The sequence below is a fragment of the Amblyomma maculatum genome, chromosome 1 (genome assembly GCF_055883805.1).
Source record: "Amblyomma maculatum isolate TAMU_Amacu chromosome 1, ASM5588380v1, whole genome shotgun sequence".
In the NCBI taxonomy this organism is placed as follows: domain Eukaryota; kingdom Metazoa; phylum Arthropoda; class Arachnida; order Ixodida; family Ixodidae; genus Amblyomma; species Amblyomma maculatum.
Genome location: NC_139344.1, coordinates 255,877,304 through 255,895,275, shown reverse-complemented (window position 1 = coordinate 255,895,275; position 17,972 = coordinate 255,877,304). Strand labels below are relative to the sequence as shown.

Genomic DNA, 17,972 nt, shown 5'->3' with positions numbered 1-17,972 from the left:
GCCGTCCCACCTGCGAGCTGGAAGCAACCTACTAGCTGCTATTTTAATGATGCGTGAAATTATTTAACCAAGCGCATCGGCGTGAGGATGCGATCAACCATGCAACCGCAAATTGTAGTACAAATCAATATTTTGGTGGGCTTTCCTTGTTCGCATTAAACGTGGAGGAAAACTTTTCCGTTTTTGCTATCCCGAAATTGTACCTCGTATTATATGCGGGTTCGCATTATATGTGGGTTTTTACGGTGCATGCAGTGCACAGATGAGAAAAACAAAAGTGTCAGTTGCAGTTGTCGATCTGCGACCCAAAGATTAATCTGATACAAGTGGCAACATAGAACCAATGCAGCTTTCATTCACACTGGAACTCTAGGAGGTGACAACCAATTATCCTAATTATCCGCCGCAAATTACTTGGTCAGCCAGGTACTGACTGCTCAACATCCAGTAAAATTTTCGCAACAAACTTTGGGACTGATAAGAAACCTTAAAAGAAGTAGGGATTTCAAGTAAGTGGATCCTGAATTATGGATATTTCATTGTATATGTTTGCCTTCAGCCCAGCAGGAAATGAAATAAGCTTTACAATGCTGCTGCTCTACTATCTCCTAGGGGGGCAGCATTTAAAATTAGCAAGTGGGAAAAACAAAAATAAATGTAGCTTACCTGGAAACTTAAACACCTCGCTATGAACAATGTCATTTACACACATCATCTTCTGTTTTGTGAGCCTTTCAGGTGGCAGGTTGTTGAGCAGCTCTGTGACAATGTGGCTGGAAAATCACAACACAAATGAAGCAGTGGCCTTGCATGCCAAGCAACACGTCTGCTCACCTCAGCTGCTCGGCATTGTAGACATGCAAGATGTCAGGGATGGTGGCAGGAAAGTACTTCAGACAAGCACCTTGAATGAGCAGCACAGTGTCATCTTTGTACAGCATCATCCCAGTGATGGACTTCAACAGTTGCTCAAGAGAGAGCTCAAACTGCTGAGTTCCTTTGCCCTCATTCAAGCTGAAAACAAATAAATGCAGAATTGCATCACTCCCTTACATAAGCAGCTTTGCTTTCAAAATACCATAATGCACTTGCAAAAATATCTGGTGAGCAATGAAGGAATACATAAAGAATAGAAATTGCAGTTGAAGTACCCTTTCCTTCCCCATTTATGCCACACACACACACACACACACACACACACACACACACACACACACACACACACACACACACACACACACACCCACACACACGCACACACACACACACACACAAACACACACACACGCGCGCACGCACACACGCGCGCGCACACACACACACACGCACGCACGCACGCGCGCACACACGCACGCGCGCACACACGCACACGCGCACACACACACACACGCGCACACACACACACACGCGCACACACACACACACACACACACACACACACACACACACACACACACACACACACACACACACACACACACACACACACACACACACACACACACACACACACACACACACACACACACACACACACACACACAGGTGAAGCTAAGTCATTTTTATAGCTTATAACTTTCCCAGCTGCTGGCAAATGAATGAAAATGAAACGATTTTCTTGCCAACCAGGCAGCCCTCTATTAGAATATTTGTCAACAGATGGCAACACTGCATTGTTCACCATCTCTCATGTTGCAAACCACTCTCCGAAGATACCACGGTCCCTACATTCAAAAAGAGAAGAATGACCATGAGTGTATGTGCTTGGCTTGTAATTCTGAGGTTGCTGTGTGTGATGGCTACCTGTAGGCATAGTATAAAATTACTAGACAAAAATTTGCCCTTATGGTAGCAGTACATTCAGATGATGCCAATCAGCTGAGGCACTGCAGTTCATTACTACTGGAATAGGATTTAACAGCTTTTGCCAAGGTGTAATGTCAGCCTTATAGAAGTTATTAGATGCTTCAGAATTCAAAAAGCTACAAGTGTCTTTATGGAAATGCTAGCTGGGGCATTGCTTCCTGCTAGTGCAGATAGCAAGAAAATTCTACTCCTCATAATTCAAATGGCTAAGCTTAACAACTTTACATGGTCCATGAAAGTTGGCTTGCCCTACTTGATCTAATCCCACCTGGCAGGTGAGCGTGACATGCTTTCCTGCCATATTAACCCCATTGACATAAGTGTGACATGAAAAAAAGTTATAATATGCCGCTGTCACATTCGTGTAAACACAAACTACTTAGATGCAGTAAAAACTCGTTAATTTGAACCCACATAATTTGGAAGAAATTAGAACTAGGAGCATATTTCTGGCTGATGCCCAAGTCAGTCTATGACGTTGGATGCTCGTTAATTTAGATATAGGTAAGCTGCTCCAGTAAATACCTTCAGAACCTCGCTTCAGAACCTGAATAGGCATGAAAATGATAGAAAAGCTCCCCATTTCCGAAATATAGCATCAGCTGCATAGTTTTGGTTTCGATTTGCTTAATTTCACACCATCCCACCGCGGTGATCTCACAAGTCTCACCGTTTCAGATACTACTTGGTGTGTGTTGCAATATTTTTTCTGGCTCCATGAAGGCCGAATTATCAAGATTTTACTGTGTTGTAAAAAAAACTAAGCTAAATAATTATCACTAGATGCTATGAGCAGATCAGGCAGGAGATCACAAATGGCCAGCTGGACATAAAAAGTAGGAGGCTGTATGCAGAAGTTCTAGGACAGCTGCTATCACATGGACAGGACTTGCAGCAGTAATTCTAGCATTTCCATTTCCAAACACATCAAGCAATACAACAGAGTGAAAATTTCAGTCCGCCAAGCCGAAATGCAGTGATGTTTTGTCGTTAATTAAATTGTTACCACACCTAAAACACGCTACACAAGATTTAGCATGCACACAGTGCGCATAAGCCATGTGGCAATTTTTGTGAGGAATTCTGGAAAAAAAAAACAGCATTTGTGCATGAAGCTTATTACAAAGCACAGCAACTAGTGACCTTTAAGTGGACAAAAGAAACAATGTCATTATAGTTGCACTGTCACTTTTGCTCTTGGGGGAAGCTGATGTTAGAGTTTGAGTGATTTAGAATGACATAGCAACCTTTTAAAGCCTTCTGTGACCTGAAGTCAATTTTGACATTATAGACACCTTTTTTGCTGTTGCAATCAAAACAGCACAGTCCTGCACTCGGACAACGGTTTCCCACAAGTCAAAACCTACAGAAAAGCAAAATCTCCTGTTTACTTTAAAATGTCCCTTACCTAGCAAACAACTTCCTGGAGTGAACAATGAACTTGAAGATGTATTCTATACTCTTCATTGCACGAAACAGGAGGCTGCCTTCAGTTTCTTGAGTGTTTGTGTTGATACTGTCAATGTAGTACTTCAAGACAACAATGAGTTTGCTGTAAGAAAAAAACTGCATTCAATGTAAGCAGGACTATACTTACACAGCAGCTAGCAAAGTAAACCGAGAAAAAGAAACTAAGGAATGCAGTCAAGACTACCTGCCTGCGTGTAACAAGCACTTGCATAAAGCCACAAAAGAAAAGGGAAAAGAAATTGCTACTACATGCATTATGAAAATGATGCTGACTGCTGTCAAGTAAGCCAAATATTTACAAACAGTGAATACACAAATGCCATTAAAAACAATACGGCAGCTGCAGGTTTTGTGGCCCGTAAAACCTAAGGTGCTACAAGTAAAACCTCGTTGATACGCTTTTAAAAAAATATGGGGGAAAAACGTATCATGCAGGAAACCGTATGATAGGAACTGCCTGATTTTAAAAAATTTGCGAAGAAGCCACCATGTTTCTGATCATGAAGTCATATTTCTGCGGGAAAGGGCGTCTTTTATGTTGTCTTATTGGCTTTCTTTGATGATTCGCCCCTTTGCACCCTGGCACGGCAGGAAAGCAACTGTGGCAAGTGAGCGCCACCGATCAGTTTTCGATGTTGCAAGACCACAATCTGTCGAAATTTCGAACGTACTAACTGGGAGAAAAATAGTTTAACCCTATGGGAGATGTATTGCTGCCCGCAATTTTCAGCAGATGAAACAGGAAATAATATGCACTGGGAAAGTACCAACGAGGTTCTACTGTACATCATCAAAACCGCAATATCTAACGTTCTTTTCTACGGTGAACTGGAAGGGAAAAGGTCAATGCCACTACGAATAAAGAAAGATCATGTTCAAGCATTTTTGTGGCTGGCACATGCATGTTTGAAATGCCATTGTAAGACATGCAAGCTGAACTGAATGGTACATGAGGAGTTTGCAAAGGCAATGATTGTGGATATTCACCTAAATCTAATGCGCTTCCAGAAAGTAACTTTAGGAATACTTTTTATGTGGCAAACAGTGAATAAAACAGTATCGATGCTGAGCTGAACTAAAATTTGAAAAGTTTGAACATGACTACACAATAATTAGTTCTATACTGCATTTTATTTTTAGTTCTTTATAACAGCCCAGTCTAATCATTGTAATTATCTGAAAGCCCATTATATCTAGTAGCAACTAAAATTTGAAAAGTTCGAACATGACTACACATTCATTAGTTCTACTGCATTTTATTTTTAGTTCTTTATAACAGCCCAGTCTAATCTTTTTAAATATCTGAAAGCCCATTATATCTAGTAACATGATCTAAGACAATTTATTTTCATTCTTTTTGTTTGTCCCAAAATACTCTTTGCAATTACCTGAAGCCCATTGTGCCAAGGGTCAGGTAGGCAGGGCATTGCTCTTGTTTATTTTTAGTCTCCATTCAAACAAACAATTATCTGAGGTATACTGTGCTGCCGATTTGTAGGAAGCTCATACAAGTGATGTTACTGAGTGGTTAGGACTACAAACTCAGCTCAACTGTCATGAGCACGGTTAAGAGCAAACAAATAGTTCTTTTCGCACATAGTGGTAGAGTCTACTGCTCTGACATGGCTGCTGTGTACAGCGGTGGGCTTAAAAAGACAAATTAATATAGTACAAATACATAAAGAGCTTCTATCTTTGGCAAATGTCTTGTTCACTGAACCAAACGACTCAACACGAAGCGAACCCGCCGTCCACCTAAACTGCAGGTTACGTGGACGGCGGGTTCGCTCAGTGTTGGCTCGTCTTTTTTCTGGAACACATGGCTCTGTCGGCAAGAATGCTCATTACCTCGGCTCATTCATGCTGCTGCTATAAAGAAATACAAAATTCCACCTAAACTATCATGCTGCAAAGCATTTTGCAAATGATTGTAATTATGTGCACATTAGAAAAATGGTCAAGAATACAGTACTACCAATTTTTCTCATAAAGAAGAAATGAAATATAATTAAGAACTGGATTGAATAGCACAGCACCTCGCAAGAAAAGAAATGCAGAATAGAGAAAAAGTTAAAGTTAAGTCGTGGCAGAATGTAGAGCTGAATATTGACGATTTTCAAAACCAGCCCTCAGTTTTATACTTATTTTTATAAATTTAGACAATATAATGCATCACCTTTTCAGGCCATAATATTTCTGAGGTAATGAGAATTTTTGAGCGGGATTTTCATGAAAATCGATGATTTTTTTTATTTGGAATCAAAGTTGCGCTTTTTTTGCAGTTTTCGAATCTTATGTGAATTTGATGCATTGTGGAGAACAAACCTAGCAGCCTAGACCTCCAACATTTTGCCTGAAATTAAAGAAATTATCTGGAAAATAAGCTGCGAAAGAGTTAATGCTAAAAACATAACTCATCATGCCCGTATTTAAGGTTGAAAATGAACGTTTTTGTAGCGCGTTGCTTCTGAAACAATGTGATTTTTTACTAAATGAACTGCAACAGCAAATCATGTTTTTAATAAAAGTAAAAGTTGAATAGATTTAGTGGGTAAAAAAGAATAGATAACAAAATTTTAGTCTGCTAGCAGCGGGTCTCCAAGCTTGCAACTTTTTGAAATGGCAAAAACGACATTTTCCACCTGTAGTAATATAGGATATTTTCCCTGAGAAAACTACACCGTATCTTGCAAAACTAAAGCCAATTTCTTTGTGTCAACACATTTGCCCACCATATATAAAAATTTCATTGAAAACAAAAAATGGTCATGGGGCCTCAATCACCGTTCTTATCTGAACACACCCATATATATATATATATATATATATATATATATATATATATATATATATATATATATATATATATATATATATATATATATTGTTACGACGGGGGTTTGACGTCGGAGCGCTGCACAGGTCGAGGGGACAGAGAACTCAGCTGGAGAATGGCTGCGAGTCCGGCACGGGCACGAGAGTCTCCTCGTCTTTCTCAATGTCCTTTTCCCTTTCTTCTATGTGTTTTCCTCTTCCTCAGGATTGCTACATTTCCCCAGGGGACAGCCGAACCCCCCTGGGCGAGGGAGTTAGTCGTTCCCACGGGATTTACACGGCTTCATCCGGGCGACATGAGCGAGTTCCGTTGTAGCTGAGCAACGACCAGATGCGGTCATGCGTGTGATTTCGTAATTCAGGTCACTGATGCGGTCGAGGACAACGTAAGGGCCAGTGTAACGCGCCAACATTTTCTGGGCCAAACCACGTTTCTGGAGAGGTCGCCAAACCCACACTAAGTCTCCAGGTGCGTAAGATACATGGCGATGCTGTCTGTCGTACCAAACTTTGGAACGGTCTTGCGAAGTCAGAACCCGCAAACGGGCGAGACAGCGAGCTTCTTCGGCCCGACAAAGAGTTTCGGCGATGCAAGGTTCGTCATGGACAGAATAGGGAAGAATGGTGTCGAGGGAATACCAAGGATCACGGGCATAGAGAAGAAAAAACTGGCTGTAGCCGGTCGTCTCATGTGTTGCAGTGTTGAAGGCAAACGTTATAAACGGCAGTATTGTATCCCAGTTCTTGTGGTCTGATGCAATGCACATAGAGAGCATGTTTACGAGTGTGCAGTTGGTGCGCTCCGTCAAACCGTTGGTTTGAGGGTGGTATGGTGTGGAGTGTCGAAAATGTGACGAGCACAAATGGAGAAGCTCTTCCACAACATCTGCCGTAAACTGCCGACCTCGATCACTGATGATCACTCGCGGAGGTCCATGGCGCAGGATGACGGAATGGAGCAAGAACATGGACACGTGGTGAGCGGTGGCTGAAGGAAGAGCGGCCGTTTCGCAGTAGCGGGCGAGATAGTCGGCACAAACCACGATCCAGCGATTTCCATCGGAAGATTTTGGGAAGGGACCCATAAGGTCGATTCCAACTTTCTCAAATGCACCATGTGGTGGAGTCACAGGATGCAGCAGGCCCTGTGGCGTGGACGTAGGCCGTTTGTGCCGTTGGCACTCAGTGCAGCTCGCCACATATCACTCAGTCATCTGGCGCATCTTCGGCCAATAAAACCGGTCGCTGGCACAGTGGAGGGTTCGTGCAGAGCCCAGGTGACCGGAAGTGAGGTCGTCATGCATGGCACGCAGGATGCACGAGCGGTAACTCTCGGGAACCACAAGTAGAAAATTTGTGCCGGTACTGGAATAAGCTTTTTTGTACAGAAGGCCATCACGGAGACAGAATGGGCTGGTAGCTATGGAATCCCGCGCAGCCGCAAGCAGTGGCTCGAGGCTTATGTCGGTCTCTTGCGCAGTCCGCAGAGCCGAGGCGTCAGGAAACTCGGGAACAACGGAGGAGATGTAGTGATCGAAGTCAGCAGAGTCACATTCGGTCGTGGGAAGGGGGAGACGTGATAGGCAGTCTGCATCGGCATGTTTGCGGCCACTCTTGTACAAGACAGTGAAGTCGTATTCCTGCAGACGAAGGGCCCAGCGTGCCAGACGACCAGATGGATCATGAAGGTTGATGAGCCAACAGAGGGCATGATGGTCCGTCACAATCGTGAAATGGCATCCATATAGGTAGCACCGAAACCGCTGTACAGCGAAAACTACAGCGAGACACTCTTGCTCCGTAACAGTGTAGTTACGCTCAGGTTTGCTGAGGGAATGGCTTGCATACGCAATTACATGCTCGCCTGTTGGCGAACGTTGCACAAGCACAGCGCCAACACCGATCCCACTTGCATCAGTGTGAACTTCCGTCGGAGCGGAGGGGTTGAAGTGCCGTAGTATGGGATGTGACGTAAGCAGAAACTTTAGCTGGTGGAAAGACGCGTCACAATCTGAGGTCCAGTCGAAAGGGACGTCCTTTTGTAGAAGGGACGTCAGAGGGTAAGCGACGTCGGTAAACCTTGGGATGAATCGTCGAAAGTAGGAGCACAGCCCCAGAAAACTGGGGAGCTCCTTTTGATTCTGGGGTCTTTCAAATGCTGCAACTGCTGCAGTCTTCTGTGGATCTGGCCGAACTCCATCGCGGTCGATGAGATGTCCGAGTACCAGCGCTTGACGCTCGCCAAAACGGCACTTTTTAGAATTCAGGACAAGGCCAGCCTTCTGCAGGCAATCTAAAACAATAGCGAGTCGCGTGTTATGTTCAGTAAAAGTCCGGCCCCAGCACCTACACACACACACAAACACATATATATATATATATATATATATATATATATATATATATATATATATATATATGCATATCCCTGTGTATTCTACAAATATGTCATCTACGCCAAGTGAATCCTCTCAGGATACACTTTACAAAGGTGGCACATATGCATTACATTCAGATGCATCACGAGGACAAAAAACTGCACACATGTTCCGATCCCCAAAAACCAGTGCAAAGAAAATGCAGTAGCATAGCTAATGAAGGCAATGCTACCCTTAACACGTCAAAATAAAAATGCAGAGCTTACTTGTAAGCTAGAGTTGCACTGAATGTTTCCTCAATGTACAAGTCTAAGACTGGCTTGAAGTGCTGGTACTTCCGGTCAGAAATGAGGCCAATGATGAAAACCTGAAACAGGAAGAAGATTTTGCTTTATGGTTAACAGCAACAAAGGAAACTTATAAATAGGATGACAATGCCAAAATAAAACTTACTAGAGCTTCAAAGACTAGGTTATCATACAGCTCAGAATTCGAGTTCTTCATTAAAATGTCGAACAAGGCATCCAAGATGTCCTGTAGAAACTGGAAAACAAGTCAGCACATGCTAGTGAGTACAGTTGTCAGAAAGCATGGTGAACACAAATATGTCCCATGGAAACAAAGCTAGTGTATTATAAAAATATTGCCTTAAGACATCCACCCTGTTGTAAACAAAGTTAACCAACAGTTAGCCAAAGTTAGCCAGTGCCTATGGAGCACCGGCGTGCGCGCTGATAATTTCCCACTTGAATCTTCTAAAGCACATTTTTTTTTTATTTCAAAAATGTATTTATTTCTGAATACAGTTCAGAGTTAAATTCATCAACCAAACATGCTATGTGTAATGGTACCCACTGGGAGATGACATTGTGGAGGTACCCACTCCAAATTTGGCATCTGATATGGCTAAATATGTAGTGCTCTCCTTTGCTATGTCAGCAACTTTCACAGAAGACATGGCAATCAGCAAACTGTCATATCAGATGCTGACACCACAGCCTTACAAAATTCATGCACGCATGTGCAATCAATTCACACGGCAGATGTGATGCACGTCCCAACAGAAGTGAGAATTGGTGGTGTGATGCCAGATTTATAATGTATGAAGTTGGCTATATTTTTGAAAAATGTTTGCAAAGTTTAAGTTGTTAAATTCAGATACGCTTTTTGAGAACCAATTTGAACTAAAGTATGTGCAACACCTGTAACCCATTCACTCTCCAATAAAGTTGCTTTATTCAATAGAGGCCTAATATCCTGACACAGCATGAAATGCAAGCCAAAGCTACACCAGCATAAAAGATGCTGGTGTTGCTGTACCCTACAAGGGTGTCTGTGGAGCTATGAACCAAGGGTAACTACAAACTACGAAGTGTTTCCTTACAAATGCTATGCAGTAAAAACAACAAAGCAGTGTTCAATAGCTCAGTACCTTCACGACTTCTTCTCCATCAACTTTCATTAATGCATGGAGGTTCTTTTCCAGGTTATCAGGGAGAGTCCACCACTTCAACAGGCCAAGAAGGTCGACTGTATATATATAAAAAAAAATACTGCATCATACATATTGTCAAATATTGCTCATGTATAGGTCAACTCGAAGTAGAATGAAATCCGAAAAGAATGAAATCATTCATTTTTTATTAGTAACACGGTGGAAGAAAGAGAGGTGCTTCGACGGCGCGGCCGCTTAGTGTGACCGGAAGAGAGGGCCGCCGCTAGAGGCAGCACGTGTTCTGGGGGCCATCCTCTCCGCCGTTTCTGCTGGCGTGCCTGTAGAGCACCGGCGTGCGCGTTGATAATTTCCCACTTGAATCAGCATTAAAAGGCCCCAACCCTTAGATATTTCTTTTTCGATATTTGCACCCTGACTTCTGAGTAGGTAGAAACTTTCGTAACGCTGACTAAACTAATAACTGCATTTCCGAGCAAACAGAGACGCGCAGACGACACGCTGCGCTCGCCGCTCCGGAGCGTGCACCGGGCACGCTTCTAGCGGATTGTTGCCTCGTCTGGCCAATTAAAGCGCAGCTTCATGGCCAGTGCAATGCCTCTTGAGTAGCTGTTCAACGCATGTGCAACGAAGCTTCACTATTCTATCCGCCCCTTGTTCGCACGGTAACCAGACGCCGATAACTCGGCGGTGAAGGAAGCAATATCAAAGCGCTGTCATGGAGGTTTGAGTATGATGAAAATAGAATGATGGTATAGTTAACAAATCTAAACCAATAATTAAGATATAGGGAGAAAAATGAGCATGATAGCTACTGCTACCAACCCGTTTCAAAGGGGACACTCCTATATTGCCTCCATCGATCCATCGAGCGCCCGCTTCACCCTTCCGGGTACGACAGCCATTTTCACATGAGAAACCGCGCTGCGCCAGATGGTATCAGAATATACGTGGCGCTCCAGTGGCAAAGCGAAGTATCTAACACAAAGAAAAGCACAGCTATCTGTAGCCGGATGCGCGTGCCTATCTCAGATGACGGCATTCACACGGTCAGACTGTGTCTTTTGCCGCGCGTTCGATCTGCACTTCACACTTCATGCCGGCATGCATAGCCTGGAGTGCATCAAAGAAACAAAGAAACTGTGCACAGGGTAATGTATGTCGTCGAATGATAAAAATAAACGATTGCAGCCAAGAAACATTCTGTTTTAATGAGGCAGTGCTCCATGACCTTCACAATTTCTTGATTTCACTAATTATATTTGAAATTCGTTGCTTGCTCATTGAACTTTATTGTATTTTCGTGCCATCCGTGTTTTGGTGAAGGTAAAATTCGAAAAACATCTCTGTGCTGCCTGATGCCACAAGCGCATCAGGAACACCACGCGTACAAATTTCTGAATCATTCACTACGGTGTCTGCCAGCTAATTTGCAACGTGGAGACATAAATGACTAAATACAATATAATGCCACAGATGGAAAATAGTGTGCTATTCACAAGTGTCGTAGAATCTTGAAACCTGCGTCGTGCTCTGAGACTTGCGCAACGGCGTTATTGGAGTGGCCGTAATTACTAGCACAACAAAATTATGCAATGTTTTCAATGAATTTGAAAGCTGAAGTAAAGGAGAATTGGTGGACAATGTTCAAGAGATATAAAAAAAAAATTAGTTGCATTCTGAAATTTTCATTGTTTGCTGTTTTCTTGAAATTAGTGCAATCGTACGTCTGTATGAAACGTTTATATATATATATAAGCTTTCACAGTTTGATAGATAAATATGCAGAGAACATAGTGTGGAAGTATTGCCGCTCTACCACAAACTTTTTTTGAGACAAAGGACTGCAAAATCGATAAAATTTCATTTCCTGGGCCGATTTTGCCCCGCCGCGGTGGTTCAGTGGTTAACATTCCCGACTACTGTGCTCGAGTACCAGGGTTCGATCCCGATCGCCACCAGCTGCGTTTCGATGGAGGCGCAAAGAAGAGCCATCCGTGTGCTGTGCGATTTCAGTGCACGTTAATGATCCCCGGGTGGTCGAAATTACTCCTTAGCCCTCCACTACGGCACCCCTTTCTCTCTTTCCGCTTTCACTCCCACTTCCTCCCTTCCCTTAAGGCGCGGGTCAGGTGTCCATAGAACATTTGTTACAGATACTGCGCCTTTACTTTCCTGTGAACCAATTATTATACTTTAAGAAATATTATAAAAACAGGCCAGGTGTTTCTTATAAATTTGGTGGGATGCAGTAGCCAGAACCGCTATGCTGCACCAACCTCTCCTTTAATGTTCATGCAAATATAAAAACCTACACTTCCCAAAAAGCCAAAATTAATTGAATACAAATAAGAACTCGTGTATTTTTAGTGAGACCATCTTCAGCTACCTAACTTTATTATACTTTCTGTAATTAACAACAAAAGTTCTCAAAAACAGCAGAGAACATAACCGCGTCACTCCACTCCTTCATTATTATTAATTTCCTGTGCCCCGAAAAAAAAAAAAAAAAAAATTGGCAGCAAAAACAATTGTAGATATCTTCTTTCCAGTCATCAGTCAACAATATATCAAAATTTAAAATCAATTTATAAAGTTGGCCGACCTTCTTTTGATCTTACATGGAATCGCCCTATAGAATCGTACCTTCAAATTACGCTGTAATGCACGACACGCACATGTGCATGGTAATAAAAAGAAATGCGAGCAAAGACACGCCTACGGGTTCTGCTGTTTAAATTTCTTCCGTCATGTTTACATTTGGGTTGCAGTAAAAGCCTCCTACAATTGTTCGTAATGCAATAAATCAGGGCATTAGCGTTTTTTATCAACCAGAAAAAAGAACAGCGAGAAGAAATTCAAATATTGGAGAGCACGAACGTAGCTTTTTTTTTTTTTTTTGGCAAAAATATAAAAATGCATACCTTCTACCAAAAAAAAAAAAAAAATTCAAGCCGGCAAACGCCCCTATGTGTAAAAATCAAGCGCCCGTCCCAGGCGCGCCCATAGAAACACAAGCGAAACGAGCGACGAGATAGGCCCCCAGTACCGGTGCTGCCCCTGGCGGCAGCGTCATGTGTAAAAGTCACACTAAGCAGCCGCTCCTCGTGGCGCCGTCGGAGCACATCTCTTTCTTCCACCGTGATTAGTAACCTAACCTAGTACACTCATGATCTTTCAAATTAAATATGTTTTTGTTGATACCTGAGTGCCTGCAATAAAATGCGAATGAAACTTATACTTCACTGGCACCTTTGACGAAAAACCTGAGTATCAACTTTCACAATGCAAATGATTGATAGCTACCTCTGCACAGCTCACCCACAATTTCATGTACCAGTTACCCCAAACCTGCAATGCAAACTACACAAGTTCCAAGCTTTGCCAAAAAAAAGTGCAAAATCCTAATCAGTGCACCATTTCTTACTTGCTCTGCACCTTTTACCTATTGACTTACTTTGAAAGTCCTTGAAGGCATTACATGTGATAATCAAAATAAAATTTTCAGCATAATTCTATCAAGAATTTGTGCAGCAGGCATGAAGCATAAGGTAGTTCTTAATCGGTGCAAGTTAATGACATGTAAAATACAAAGACCACTTAAATTCTGAGGACTACAGCGCAGTGGTAACACGGACAGAACAAGAGAGACTGACGCAAATACGGGTCAACCTACCAACCAAGGAAACAGTGAACATAGTAAGACTCTTCACTGACTAACAATGTCAGTAAAGAGTAAGTAATTGACGCTGTATCATTGGTGTTGTGTGTATGTGCGTGGCTTGCCATTATCGCTTGCGGCAATCTGCCATAGTGTTCGTCAACAGCCGTGGTGTTCTTGCTGTCCACCATGTGCTATGCATGTTGCCATGTTGTCATCATGACAAATCAAGGCATTCGTAATGACATTTTTCAATTCTCTCTTCTCCTGTGCACCTGTTGTGGCAGGTGACCATTTTATTTTGACGGCCTTAGAAAAGTCACGACCAAATGGTACACACGTGATGTCCGCACATGCTGGAGGACACTACATGTCCATCACTAGCCTTCAGTGCCGAGAAGCTCCAAAAATGCGAAAAAAAAAGAAAAAAAAAAAAAAACGCCAGTCACATGCTGACATGAGTCCAACACATTTTACTACACGGTTAACTACATCAGTTCCTTGTACTGATCAACCTACATTCACTTCTAACTTCACCTGACTGACACGGCCCCCTTTAGGCTTAAATTATAGTTTCAATGGTTACATTATATAAGCCAGATTCTGAAAAGCTGACATGGGAATGAAAAAATACAATGAGCAGGCTCATTATAATATACAGTGAGTGATAAGTGGCTGATGGAGTCACCAACTCCCTTGGTGCTTAAATACACCAAAATCTATAATCTAACACAAGGCCAAACCTTGGGAGTCAAAGTGAAGGCTGAACAAAGCTGAAATTAAGCCTTAAACTCTGGAACTCATCTGATTGCGGGAGCCTTGAAGCCACTAGATTGGAAATAACAGTTCGACACAGATTTTGCCAGCCCTAATATTGGAGATATAGGAAAATACCATGACAGGCTGCAAAAAAACAAGAGTTTGTCAATAAGTGCTATCTATGAAAAGCAGGATGGCCTACTGCAATGAGATTAAAAACTACAGAGCATTTTGAAAAATAGCAAGCCATTCTTAATGAGTACCATTATAAAGGATGGAATACCAGGACAAACTCTGACCTACAGCAACTTTACTCTGATAAAGCTCAGCTGTAGGCAAAAACATTCTAGAGGGCACTTTGGACCACTAAAGTGCGATGAGGCGAAAGCCATTATAGCGCGGTAGATCGTAGCCCTCCACTGCGGCACCTCTATCCCCCTCTCTTCTTTCACTCCCACCTTCCTCCCTTTTTTTACGGTGTGGCACGTGTTCGGGGGAAAATTGTGACAGATACTGCGCCTTTTCTATCCTGTAAATCAATTTGAAATGCTGCTGATGCCTGCAGTACTACCCCCTCCTAGACCTCTGGGTCTGCTTCTGTTTGCTGTGCAGTGCGGTGTTTGAGGAAGTGCCAAATGAAAAGTGCCGCGCGGATGCTGGATCGGACGCCTGGCGAAGTCAGCTTCGTCTATGCATGAATTGCCTGGTGACGTCACGACCTGCCGTGACGGTACATTGCGCGCCCCTTGTGTATCTGTCACTCGCGAAATCCCGCTATCATCTTCATGGTAGACAAGGGGAATTATGAAGAGCATTTCACGATCCGGGGCGTGGCGCAGTTGGTAAAACGCTCGGCTGGGGATCCAAGGGATGGAGGTTCGATTCCCGGAGGAGACAAGGTTTATTTATTTATTTTTAACTCTCGCTCTCGAATGCGTGACACCTCTCTGACAACCTTCTGTCGACAACGACGAGGCATTAAAGGCTTTCGCCTTAATAAGCTCTGCCGTTTTTACCATGGCAAACAGCACAGCGATAGCCCCCAGTCGTGTCCTCACCGTTCTGCGTGAGCTTGGTGGAGCACACCAGTGTGGAGATTTGGAAAGAATCCTTGATTGCAAGACTAATTCCTCCCGTCTGGAATGATGCCAGCTGGGCCTTGTTGGGCTGTGCATTGGGTGTTGACGAGTTCTGCATTATCGAGTTGAACTCGGCCCGAGTTGCTGGCAAACTGAGGTAGCTGGTATCCATTTCAACATGCCGCTTGTGGTCCAGCTGTGGTATGGGTTCATTCCTTAGTGCAACAGAACCAAGTGCACCACACAAAACACTCACAACAACACATGAACGAAGAAATGTACTTGGGGGAAACCACAATGCGAAATAGGGCAGCTTGGTACCGTGACTATGGCACACATACCTTTCTGAAGCATAATTTGTAACATTTAAGATGCTCCACTAAAGCTATGGCGATGCCTTGTCTAACCGAAAGCTGTAAGACGCTTTTTACAGGATGTCGCTGCAAACAAAACACGCTGTTCTAAATTATGCACAAGAATCAGCTATAGGAAACTTATCAAAATTACAGAGAACATTACAGTCATCCCTGTACCATCATGCAAGTGCAATAACATTAAAAGTACTAAAAAAATGTCATTTTTTGAGCAGGTCAAACATCGGTATAACCAAGCCATTGCATTGGCACAAGAGGACTAACAAATAAAACAAAACTTTTAAGCATAGCGACCAGCTTCTTGGCCTAACACAAGCTGCATGGAGCAACTTTCAATACAAGGTGAAAGGCTAATGCACAGAAGTGACATTCAGCTTGTCCTGTACTATATGTTGCCAACGAAGTAACCCAACTGTGTCACGTGTCACAACCTTATAAAGAAAATTTCAATTAAAGACTTAAAAATTAAAAAAGAACTTTTCTGAATTAAAAGATTTCTCTCTCTTTGGCACAGCACTGTCGGAGATGGTGTGCATAACACCGCTAACTAGCAGCGCTGCTTCTACCTAGGCACTGCTAAAAGGCATGTGACCTATCACTCTCCCTGGCTGTCAATTACGGTTTCCCCTTTGAGGGGCCTTGAAATTCCTTGCTCTGCAGTGGTGACAAGAATGGCACATTCTAAGATCTAAAACTTGTACAGAGAGAAGCTACAAATCTTTCCATAAATGAAGACCTTAACTATAATAAATAATCAGTCAACTATTCAGCATTAGTTAATTAACCTACCATTTAACACAGCTGTACTGTAATTCACACTTGCGTTGACAAAGCTCCTCTGCCAGCGAGAGTGCACTTCCAACCTTAACCCCTTAAGGGCTTATGACGAGCTCAGCTTGTCACAAGCGATCGGCACTTTTTTTATGACGAGTTGAAGTCGTCACAGCTTTTCTGCACTGTTTCAAGGGGCTTTTGGTGAGCCCAGCTCTTGAAATGGTACTTTATCACATAAAACATAGATGGCAGCACGGGTCCCATCATTGGCGTTTTTCTTGAATGAGATTTTGAACACTAGATGGCGGAATTCCTGCATCCCATTTCCCGCGTTTTCTAAAACATGGCATCATGCGTGCATGGATGGTGCGGGAGATTATTCTGCGTCGCATGATAGCACAAGTGATGACGATGCCGTTTTTTGTTCTTCAAGTAAAGAGGATAGTGATGACATTTTTACCGACTGCGACAGCGAGTGTACTACCTGAAGCGAGACTACAATGGGAAAAACATCCGCAAGGAAACAACAGTCTGGTGCAGGTGGTGCAAGAAGGCCCTCTGGGCAGTGCCATGCTTCGAACACTACCACACGGATAGTGGTCTCATCTAGTTTGAATGAAACTAGAAGCAATGGTGCATCTTTTGCACCGCAATTCTAAGCCACTTCGTACCATCTGTACTTTCAAGAATTTATTTTTTTATTTCTCAATGCTCCTCAAAGGTGTAAGGTATGGAGTATTGCACAAGGAGGCAGGTAATGACTAATAAAATATAATTATCTGCCAGAAATTGTTTCTGTGATTTTTTGTGCGTTTCAAACACGATACTGAAGCATTTTACGTAATAAAAAAATTTGGCAATTTGGGAACACAATTTTTTTTTTATTTGGCCCTTTTTATTTGGCCTAATAAAAAGAAGCGTTTGTTTCGCTCTGCCAAGTTGTCGAATTCTAAGCAACAATGGGAATCCTATTTTCTCGCGGCAGCAGAGTACAAAGCTGCGCTAAAAAGCGCCAAGGACTCATTCTTTAACCATACTTTACCTGCTATGTTGATTAACAATCCTAAACAATTTTGGAACATTGTCAACAAGAAAGACACATCCACAATATTACTCACATCTTCTGACTGTGTTGCGTTTCCACCTAACGAATGTGCTTCTATTCTTAACAATGTTTTCGCGGCAGCTTTTTCTGACAATGTTTCTATTGCTAATCGTGAGGGCCCTGTTTTTGATGTTGTTCCCATGGATCCAGTTCTATTTGACGTATCAGGCATTCTGAATCTTATTGAAAATCTTAAGGTCTCCTCCTCCTGCGGGGTT

At 42.7% G+C, this 17,972-nt stretch overlaps 1 protein-coding gene across 3 annotated transcripts in view; it reads right to left on the bottom strand.

The window, feature by feature from the left end:
* Positions 1-17,972, bottom strand: part of mbc (dedicator of cytokinesis protein myoblast city) — a 99,116-nt gene that overhangs the window by 46,903 nt on the left and 34,241 nt on the right. For all 3 annotated transcript variants that reach the window (XM_084590894.1, XM_084590895.1, XM_084590893.1), the window contains exons 18-24: positions 15,481-15,697; positions 9,982-10,079; positions 9,003-9,092; positions 8,816-8,916; positions 3,275-3,418; positions 835-1,014; positions 667-773 (exon numbers count right to left, since the gene is read on the bottom strand). In XM_084590894.1, the coding sequence (XP_084447020.1) occupies positions 667-773; positions 835-1,014; positions 3,275-3,418; positions 8,816-8,916; positions 9,003-9,092; positions 9,982-10,079; positions 15,481-15,697 (937 nt within the window). The remainder of the gene's footprint in view (positions 1-666; positions 774-834; positions 1,015-3,274; positions 3,419-8,815; positions 8,917-9,002; positions 9,093-9,981; positions 10,080-15,480; positions 15,698-17,972) is intronic.